Raw genomic sequence first — 10968 nt, 5'->3', positions numbered from 1 at the left:
TATAATGCTCAGATGTGAAAGTGAGAGCTGCTGTTATCACTAAGCAATAGTATCATACTACTGTTTTTCTACATTTTGTGGATCAATAATCTGTCAAGGCTTCCATCCTTCCCTGGTCTTTCCATACAAGTCCTGTCCTTCTCCTTCACTGTGGACTGAGCTCCAAGAGGATTTGCATGCAACAGTTTTCCCAGCTGCTGCTTTCCATGGATGTCAGCGAGGCCCTAGGCAGCAGTCACCTTGCAGGGAAGCAGGTACAGCCGGGCAGTTACTCCCCTGGGGACAGCGGCAGCCCCTGCCTTCCTGCGAGAGGCCACGGCAGGTGAGATAACCTGCTGCCCTGAGCCTGCAGGGGTGCACCAGGGGTATCCCACCAAGGACAACTCGCTGGCTTTTATCTCCCATGTGTGCCAGTAGCTCCTGCAGCCCCTGCCCTCCTTCAGGAAGGAGAACATTGCAGGAGCAGCTCTGGCTGTGACGGGAACCCTTTCCCTCTAAGCACAATTTTCACTTGGACCATTGAACCCTCTCCCCCCTCCCTGACTTCTGATTTCACTTGGTTTCTACTCCTCTGCCTTAGAAGCCTCCTCATTCCCTTTTTCTAACTTCAGGCACATATATATGCTCTCCAGATCGTGCCACTTTTCCCTCTACAGAATCCTTGCCAAGAATCCAGCCTTGCCATCTGCTCAGGAAAATGATGATCTTGCTCAGCTCTCTTCTGGATATTGAATGATGTAGCTGGAGCAGTAACGTTAACATTAGCGAGAAAGAATAATCAGAGCCCCTTGGAAGCAAGGCTGTTTCCTACCCCACAGGATAGAGGTTGACAGAAAAAGCCAGTTTTTCAAATCCTGAATTTTTCATGGGGAAGGCTCAGTTTCAACAAATGCCTCTAATAAATGGATCAAACAGCTGACATGCTGGCATTTCCTAAATTAAATGTTTGTTTTTCAGTTTGAAACAACTCTTCAGGCTGATTATTTGTTATGATGAAAAGGGCAACCTTTTGCAGTAAGCGAGATGAAACATTTTAATGGACTTGATCTGAAAGTATTTTTGTGGATAATGGGGTTGCAGGCTGATTTTTGAGATTTTTTTTTATACCTTTTGGAAGGAGGGAAAAGTTTCAGCCTTCCCCAAACCTCACATGCGATAGTAGCCCCATACTGCATGTGGTTATATCAGCAGTTATCATTCAGCAGAGCTTATTGAAACCACCTGTTTGTTAGGGCACTAACCACAATGCCCTACAGGTGTGAAGCCAAGCCATCCCTGACAGCAAGGCTATGCCCCTGACCTCTCCCAGGCAACACTCTTCTGGTTGAAAACGCTGGAGAACCTCTCTCAGGCTGTGCTTTTTTAGGCCCTGATATCAACTTGTCTGTGAGTCACTGGGGCAGAGAGGGGGGAGGTTGGAGAGAGGCACAGGCACTTTCAAAACACACGCCTGCTGTCTAAATGGGAAAACACACGGCAACCCAAACAGGAGGGAAATGACTCTGTCGCTCTTCATTCTAACCAAATGGAATAAATGATCTGAAGCATTCAGGAAGCTCCCCGAAGATTAGGCTTTTCAAGCAAAATCACTAACACTAACAACATTTTGAGAAATGCCTTCACTTTCTTCCTTTCTCTGTTCGGAGTGCAAGAGGTTCATGAGAATTATGCGGAGTTTTGGGGTTTGGAGCCCTTTCCAGCAAGGAATTGTCTGTTGTCTCCTTTCCTGAAACAGAAACAATGCAGGTCCTTAATCTGTTTAAGGTGGAAATATTTCTGAGCAAGTCAATAAAACAAAAGAAGTCTGTATGGAGCACCGAAAAGAGAGACTACAACATGCATGGCTTTGCAAGGGTACTCAGGACTTCTGGGTTTAGCGGTGGGAAGATAATCTCTGAAAAAGGAGAGAATCACATCTGGGTTGAGGAAAATGGAGAGGTAAGTCTGGAAGTGGCCTTTTTGCAAAGGGACAGAGCAAGAACTACCCAGGTCATTCTTAAAAGTACTTAAAAGTACTTCAGATGCGTTACAGAGAAACCTATTTCAGAGCATTTCACTGAAGCGGTTATCCCTCCCATCAGGGGGAAAATAACAGTTTTCATAGTTAAAAAAGAAGAAAGGTTGGGCTGCAAGATGTCTGGGGTCAGTGAACGCCTGATGAGGACTCTGGGGAAATCACTTAATTTTGCTGGGCCTCATCTGAGAAGTAGGGAAACAGGGACCTCTTTTCTTCCATGGATGGTTTATTTAGGCTTTTGGGGGCCCAAGTTTCCATCTCCTCATATAGCCACAGTTGCAAAAAATTTAAATAACCAATCTGCAATTCACACCAGAAAAAGCGGTGCCATTCCCATTTGCAAAAGGGGGTGGGTGGATGGGGGGCCAGGAAAAACACCAAGAAGCCAAGCAACTCTCCCAAGGCTGCTCAGTCTGCAGCACAGAGTTATACCCTGAACACAGGGACACTTTCCCTCTACCTAGCAAAATGATGTTCAGACCTTGCTACATTCCTTGGTCTGTCTAATAGTATTTGTGTAACTGTAAGTGGTCTGAAATCGAGGATACTGTTCCCTTGGGAGCTGTGAGTACTTAAGCATCTCAAAATCTGGTTCTTTACGCGTACAAATGGACCCATTATTGCATTCTCATTAATAGTCTGAGATTAGAACATCACAAAATCCTGTATGCACCATTTCCTTTCTCCTAACCACCAAGGGAAAATTCCTCCCAAGCTTTTTTTTTTTTTTTTTTTTTTTTTTTTTGACAATCAGCTTTCTGACTGTGGGGCCTTTATGGCCACTGTAGAATTTGGGCACCTTCCCATTGCTGCTAGCAGAAAGCAGCTCTGGGGGTGAAGGTGTTTTGCCAGAGGAGTTGTCCTTCAGGCAGGATTATAAACTGCTCTGCCATCTGCTTTATGGGGATTATTCCGGTGGATGTCAGAGATCCCTTGAAAACATTTTTGTCATGCCCCTTCGCTGCTCCTCAACACTGCTTCCTTTGCACTAGCATTCATATAACCTCTCTCTTCAGCTTTTGACTTTGAAAGTTTTTCCCTTTTTAGCATGAAAAGACAAAGAGAAGATCTGGATTTCAGCTCCTGCCATTGGCTCTCTCCCCACTGCATACAGATGTGCACCCACAGCTCCATTCAGCCCCAGCTCCCACCAAATACACCTCCTCTCTTTCCTGGAAACTCCTTCATGCACCAAGACTCAACACATTGCAGGAAATCATCTCTCCACAACTGGCCTGCCCACTGATTTGCTCTAAGGACTGTTCTCTGATAGTGCTCAGCTCTCCAGCAAGCCCTAGACTCCTTTTCTACTTTCTTCATTTGCAGTCAGGCTGCTTTCCTGCTGTTCTTACAAGAAACTACCCCACCTGCATCCCCTCCCAGCCCTGCTGCCCTTTAGCCAACAGCTCATCACCTGAGCTTTCCTGGCACCTCCCTTATATGCACTTTCACAGGTGCAGGTATTTAGCAGCTCTTCTTAAAGGTTCATCCCCCCCCCCCCCCCCCCCCCCCAAAGTGAAGGTAGGGTTTTTGTTGTGGGTGCATGCAAGATTGTGTGCTGCTGTTTTGAGTTGCAGGGCTTAAAGGACTTAATTGCTGGGTAAGTATGTAACTTCTGAACTGGCTAAAGAGCTAATAGGTGCAAGGAAACTGTATGGTGAATAGTATGTATTAAAGAGTTGATGCAGGCTAAGTTACAGCATGGGAGACAGGACTGAGTGAAGGATATGTGCTTACTAGTGTCAGGATAACTGCTGAGATGGGCTGTTTGGTGGGGAAATAAGATTAAGGTAAATACTGAAGCAGAATTTAGAGGAAAAGCTATAGTGCAAAAAATACTTAGGAAGAAAAAGCAAGGTAATGTGTTGAGAAATAGAAAGGTATTATGGAGAATCACAAGCTAGGAAGGGAACTGTATTCCCGGTTACTTTAGATTTCTGTCTCCAAGGCTTGGTTTATTGAGGGCAGAGCTTAATACCCCCATGAATGTGTTATTTTGGAGAAAACCAGAATAAGGCTTTCCTGCTTCTGCCTCTCTCTCTTCCCCCTGTGCCTTGGGGAGCCTTGCATTTGTCTTGTGTTTAAACCTTGCTTGCCTGTCTTGGAGCAGCAACTGTCAGTTTTAAAGGGCCCAAGGCTGTAATAGGCTCAGTGTGATGTGTATATTTGTCTCAAGCTCTCATGCGTTGCTGTGAAGTATAATTATAGAAATCTAGGCCTTGAATCCTTACAAGATGTCATGTTTTCTCATCTAAATGCTAAATGGGGCTGCTAATATGAGTAAGTGCAGCTCAGCTTGAGTGAAAGGGTGTTAAAGAATCGGGTCTAGAGTGAATCAGCCTGTGCATAGGTGTCAATAAAAGAAGGCAAGTAGCGTGAAGTGTCTAACTGAAGCATTTAAGAGCTCTAAGTTGCAGCCTGCTTCTGGGTGCCTTGCTCCTCATGGTTACTGCCCCTTCTCCTAGGGGCACCCCACAAACATCCATCCTACAAAGTGAATGGTAACCAAAGGTTATTATTTGCTGGGACTTGCTTTCAGTGTGGCATGTTCTTCTGGACACAGGTGGCTCTCAGGTCTATGAGACTCATCAAATAATTCTATTATTCCTCTGCTGCCCACAATGCAAGTGATGCATTACAGTAGAAACAATCTTGGTGTATCAATGCAAGAGCACAGATGCTCAAATAGATCTTCTCTAAGTTTGTCACCCTCTGTGGCTCTGTTAGTGTAGGAAGCAGAAAGCCCAGCTTCCAGCCTTGGCATCTTAGTAGAGTAGGAAAAGTTTTCCAATGATTGGTTTTCCAGAACATACTTTTACCTTTTGAAAAGTCTAAGTGTAAGTTCTGTGGATGACTTGAGACTTTATCTGTTGATTAATCATTAATATTATTATTATTTTACTTCCTAAGACTGGTTTTCAATCTACTTTTGCAGCAACCGGAACAGGACAAGAACAGTGAGGTCACTGCATTTTCTGCTCTGTCATTTGAGGTCACTTTGAAACATAACCTGCCCATAAATGACACTTGAAGACTTCCAAAGCAGGTCTAATGTTCCTTAGCACACATTGTTCTTTCTCTTTTAAAAAAAAAAAAAAAAAAAAAAAAAGCTTTTTCCCTAGTTTTCGAAAGAATGTGTCTCTGTGGAACTACATTTTTATTGCCTTGGAGAACATAGTGTTCACTCATGGCACAAATCTGTGTAATCAAGAAAGTTACCTCAAAAATGAGAGGCTTTTGAGACTCAAAAGTTCTTGGAGTTTTTTTTAACCATTAATGGTGATGCTCCAGCATTGAAACAATACCTGTAAAACCCATTTAAATTCTTCTGATGGCTGACAAATGTATTAACTCCCTTGTATATTAATACTTTGTCCTGGATGCAAACATTTCTCTTTATTGTTACATGCACTATAGTCTCTTGATCTTTCTAACTTGATCAGAATACATTTTTTTGAATTTATTGATTCCTTTTTTCAGTCCTGGAAAAATGCCTTGCTGCCTTTTTAACTTCATGCGAAATGTATCACATGATTCAGCAAAAGGAAAGGGAACAGAAAACACATTGAATGCAGTGACAAATGGCAGAGGGGTCAGAGCAAAGGAAGATGCTCTGTCAGGACCTGCAGAGGCAATGTCATAATTATGTGCTATGAATTTGTATGTAGCCAAACAGAAATGCAGAGGGCAGATTTTATGAAGCTTCTTGGGGAAGCTCCCATGAACAGTATAGACCAGGCATGGCCATGACTCCAGCAGGTAGAGGGAACGCCACACACGAGAGACCAGTCCTCTGCTCTGCCTTTCATCCTGAACTTTTGGGCTGCCGAAAAGTCCACAATACTTGCAGAAGGAGTGATGCACCTCTGACCATTTTGTGAGAGTGCTTCTACTGAATTTCTCATCTGGAGTCATTTTAGCTGTATGATTTTTAAATCCATACTGTATACCATGGAAATAACATCCTGAAGCACACTATTACTTAGCATATTATCTACAGTACCAATTTCAAGGCCAAACGTGTGTGTACACATCTGTGTACACTTCTACAGGTCACCTGACTGTATAGATAAGAATGCCCGCATATATACATGCATGTGCCTACCCAGATCATTTCACAGCTCATTTAAATTTTATTTAGGCAACTAGCTCAAAATTTAAAGTGAAGCCTACATTTTATCCATGTGTACTCTATACTGGCTCTTCTGGCATGACTCTACTCAGTTTTCCACACAAGTCCCCTTTCAAAGTCCTTATCAACAGCTCTGTGCAACAACAAATGCAGTAGAGCACTGGAGAGTCAGCTGACTGAAAATCGCTTGAAAGATAATGGAAGTCAGGTGTCCAAAATGAGAATGTGTTTAGATGTGACTTGGCTTCCCTTGGTTTTCCCTGCAGAGAGCAGTGATTCCATATTAACTTAATTTTTTACTCTCTGTGAAAATCATCCTGCATTGATGGAAGAACAATGCTTGGTGTGACTTTGGGTGACTTTATTTTGGCAGACGTGGCTTGTCAGTTCCACATCTGTCGCACAGGCAGGGAGACATTGGCAGAAAAAAACCCCAAAACATTAAATAAAACTAAATTTGGAATCTGGATGAAAAAAATCCAAACCCATTTTGCGTCATTATGATGTTAGCCAGTCACAGGTACTGAGGATGAGTGCACTTGGGGTAGACAGAAATATCTGTAGTAACCTGAAAGCTCTGTTCAAGCAACCCTACGACACATTGTTCTGCTCCCTGTAGAAATCAGCATCACATCTGGGAGACAGGATTTCTAGGAATGACAGAGTCTGGGACCAGATATTATTTTAGATCCTAATTTTGGTTTCCACTTAGATTATTTAGTAATCTTTAATGCCCTTTTATGTACTGAGACTTTGGGTTCTCCCTGTTTTGAAGATGCGATAATGTTCCCCAAATACTGTGTTGCCATTTTTTGTGATGGAAAAGCGTGTTTTCAAAATGCTGGGCATTAAACTCAAGCTTACCACTTTCTCATTGCTATTGTTTCCTCTTTCTCAGGACATGACCTTCACCACTACGATGAATTAGGAAAAATCTGCCAAATCCTCCTGGCTCCCTGGCTATACAATTTGCTGTTCTCTTGCTGTTCACCACTCAGTAGCCTCACCTCTTCCCACCCAAAGGAAGGAAGAAGCCAGCAAGGCACAAATGACAGCTGAAAAGTGAAACATCAAAAGCTGTGTGAGGCACTCTCAAAGACAAAAAACACAGTACTTCTCCGTCTGAGCCTGGGAAACTGTACAGCATCAATCCCAAAGAACAGAGAAGATAAGTTTAAGTAACCTTTACCAGAAATTGCACAAATTAATACATACATATATGTATTAGAGTATCTACACACAGTGATCTACAGCACTTAGAAATCTACTTTCAGAATGGATGATGGATACAGAAATCCAAACCTCTATCAAGGGAGCAGGGGCATAGGTAGGGAGACAAACCAAGTCTCAGATGACTATAGGTACCAGGATGGTAACTATGAAGGGTATGCACCCAATGATGGCTACTACCGTGGTGGGGATGAACCTGCTCATGAAGATGATGCCCAGAGCGATGTTACAGAAGGCCATGATGAAGATGATGAGGTCTATGAGGGGGAGTACCAGGGAATCCCACACCCAGATGACATTAAAGCCAAGCAGAAGAAGAGAGCCCCTGAAGCAGCTGATGAGTACAGAGACCATGCTGATCTTATGGCAGAGAGGATGGAGGATGAGGAGCAGCTCGCCCACCAGTACGAGAACATCATTGAGGAGTGTGGCCATGGACGCTTCCAGTGGACACTTTTCTTTGTTTTAGGTTTGGCACTGATGGCAGATGGGGTGGAGGTGTTTGTGGTGGGATTTGTCCTGCCCAGCGCTGAGAAGGATATGTGTTTATCCAGTTCAAACAAAGGGATGCTTGGTAAGTGCTGCTTGCAAACAGCTCTTCTTACACAGTAGGTAGTACCTAAAATATCTTATTCTAGTGGCTGGTTGATTTCAGGATCTTCTGGTGACCCCTTTCTTGTTTTGTATGTCATGCATAGCCATGACTGGGTGGATCTGATTCGAGAGGGGTTTTGCATGCTGCTAAGAAGGCAGCTACTCAAAAGCAAGAGACTTGCACCACATCTCAGCCCACCTTCTGAATGTGTTATGGTCCCAGCACTGGGGGACCATACTGAACCTGGCAGCTTGCATTCAGCAGGTCCACAAGGGAAAACTCTTAGGGGTGTTCAGAGACAAATATGTGGAAGATTAAAGATGGCATTTCCTACCTGAGCATCTAGTGACTCAGATTTTAATGCTTTTAGAAACTAAACTGTAGTGAGAGGTTCACAAACAGTACTGTCCAAGTATGACAGATATAACAGCTAAAGGTCTGTTTGCTCTGGAACATTTGGCAGGTTGTTACAATGTGGCTCCCAGTGCTTCCCTGTCCTCCAAAGTTTTTCACTTTGTCTAGACTCCCCTTTTCTTTAGTTCAAAGTCCCAATCGGCAGATCGGCTGTGCAGCCAGTTTCTTTTGCATGCTGAATTCTCAGCCAGAGCTATTTGCTAATGTGTGCTGGGTCAGAAGTAGCCTATGGAGATTTCTTCTTAGGTCTGTGGAATGAAATTAATGTTTTGCATGGGGATTAAAGGGTCAGGCTACTCCCAACATCCACTTTGCATCACCATTGACACCTCCCTGTGGTCAAAACACAAAGGCTTAGTTACTGTGACTGAGACTGGGTGGAACGGTTTGGAGGAACAAATTTTTCCCTCTGCGCATTATAAACAAAATATTGTATGAAGTCTCCCATATATCTAAGAATCAGGAAAGCCTCCAACATGTCTCACAGTGAGAGCGAGCCATGCAATTGTACAGTGCATCTGGAAGGCAAACAAAGTAGCTCTTGGAAGAACACTTTAGGAGGGGAACAGTGTGTCTGGATGGATGTGTACGAAGGTCATAGGGAAATCATCAGTAGATAATGCATTCTGGCCTAGAAGCCCTGCCTGACTCAAAGTAAAGGTAGATTTTGGATTAGACCCTGGGCCTCGACTCCATTCTGTTTGTATTACTTTCATGTATCACAGACAGTAATTATCCTTATATAGAGCTCTCATCTTGGTGCACCTAAGATCTCAGACACTTTTCCTTTTTTCTCTTCTGTTTCTTCTTTTTTTTTTTTATCTGAACTTGGAGATCAGGATGTTTATATCCACAGTTTAGCTCATTTTCTATCAAGTTTTGTGCCATAAAGAATTTGGTAACATGTTTGCTTTAAAAAACACTTAAAATTCCCAACTTGATAGAGCTCAGGTCAGATTTCTAAAAAGAAGTTCCTCACAATTGGATCCTGGTTTCAAAGGGACTTCGGAATTCACCAGCTCCCTATGGGGCACCCAGCTGGGTGCCTTTTCGGTGTTGAGGCTTTTTTTGAAAATTAGTCATTTATTTTGGTGATTAAATAAAAGCAGAGCTCTCTTGAAACTCTGACCCCGTGAATTTCTATCTCTGTAGAACTCTGTTTCTAGTACGCACCAGAATCGGAAAACTTCAAGTGTCACAAGAAAATCTATCTTTGAGGTATTTCTGGCCCAACCACAGGTAAAAAAGAATAAGAAATCTCATGAGAGCTCATTCTCCTGCCGTTTCCAGCTCAGTATTTGCAAGGCTGAAAGTTCAGAGTGTTCTGATAAGCTCTGAATAAGCAAGGAGATGTTTGGGTCTGTATCCAACCCCAGCTCCAGCCCACTGCATGTTAACAGATCTAATCTTGAATTCCTAATTTAGGGAACAGCATTTTTCTTGCTGCCTTTTCTGTCTGCTTTTAAAGAGCCCTTTTGAGAACCTGTTTTTTGCAGAACAATTTCCTCTCTCCTTAGCCTATTTGGTTTTGGAGGTCTGCTCTCGGAGCTTGCATTCATGCTATCTTGTGGCTTAAATAAGAAGGGGGAAAAAATATATTTTCCTAAAAATAAATTGATTCACGTCAGATTGAAGGAGATTAGAAAGGCAGAAAGGAAAGTGGATATTTATGGTAATACTCTATTGGTACTGCACCAGAGGTAGGGCTCTGATTCAGTATGCCTTTTTTTGTTGAAGATACTTTTTCAGCTGCTATATATTTCTCTGCCGCAGCAGGTTAAACACATGTGGGAGGTTTCCTTTTGGATCTGAGGTCTGTGAGATGATCCTTTGTGAAAAGGGATTAAGAGTGGCTTAGAAAGCATTAGATTGCAGAGTAGTGCATTGATGTGAATAATGAATACTCAAGGGCACCAGGAAGTGTGCCAGCCAGCGAGGCGGCGAGGAGGCTGGTGTGGGCATGGGGCTGCTGGAGGGCGTACGAGGGGGAAAGTGCAGATTTCTGGGTCTGAACCGCAGAGCAGGAGGGCAGTTTTCTGCTGCACTAACCATGGCGAGAGGGCAGCAGCAGGGAGCAGAGTGTGTGGGTAGTTTGGCAGACAGCGGATCGCAGCAGAGACAGGAGGTTTGTTGGCAGACCTACCTCCAGCATAGCCTGGTGTCCCACGTACTGTGCCCTGCAAGAGGGTTTCTTCCCTCCTCTGAGCAGCTTTGGGTGCTCTGCATGATAACGACAGTCACATATCAGCTACTGGAGAGGGAGGCTGGGAAAGTGCTGTTGATGGAAACGAGCATAATCTTCCTCAAAGCCTTTCCTGGATTAGCTTCAGCACCCGTCAGCCACAGACTAGAAAAATATCTCATAGCAAAGCACAGAGCCTCTACCATATGCTCGACCGCCTTGGGGTTTCCATTTCCTTGACGTTCTATGGGCTGTGCTATTGCAAATTAATCTTGTTAATACGCAAGGTTCAATGATACTTATAGGCTGATTTGTCACAATAATGGGTAGCAATCAGAGCTCTTTGCCTCAATTTATGCCTAATGTGCAGTGATGCTCTTGCAAGAGTGTGTCTGCAT

At 43.6% G+C, this 10968-nt stretch overlaps 1 protein-coding gene across 1 annotated transcript in view; it reads left to right on the top strand.

Annotated features, from left to right (window-relative positions):
* Window positions 1-7424: 7424 nt before the first annotated feature.
* SV2B (synaptic vesicle glycoprotein 2B) overlaps window positions 7425-10968 on the top strand; it is a 29186-nt gene continuing 25642 nt past the window's right edge. The window contains exon 1 of the mRNA XM_013958384.2: window positions 7425-7953. Within this exon, the coding sequence (XP_013813838.2) occupies window positions 7425-7953 (529 nt within the window). The remainder of the gene's footprint in view (window positions 7954-10968) is intronic.

The sequence above is a fragment of the Apteryx mantelli genome, chromosome 15 (genome assembly GCF_036417845.1).
Source record: "Apteryx mantelli isolate bAptMan1 chromosome 15, bAptMan1.hap1, whole genome shotgun sequence".
In the NCBI taxonomy this organism is placed as follows: Eukaryota; Metazoa; Chordata; class Aves; order Apterygiformes; family Apterygidae; genus Apteryx; species Apteryx mantelli.
Note: the sequence above shows the minus strand (reverse complement) of the source record. Positions and strands in the feature narration are given on the sequence as shown.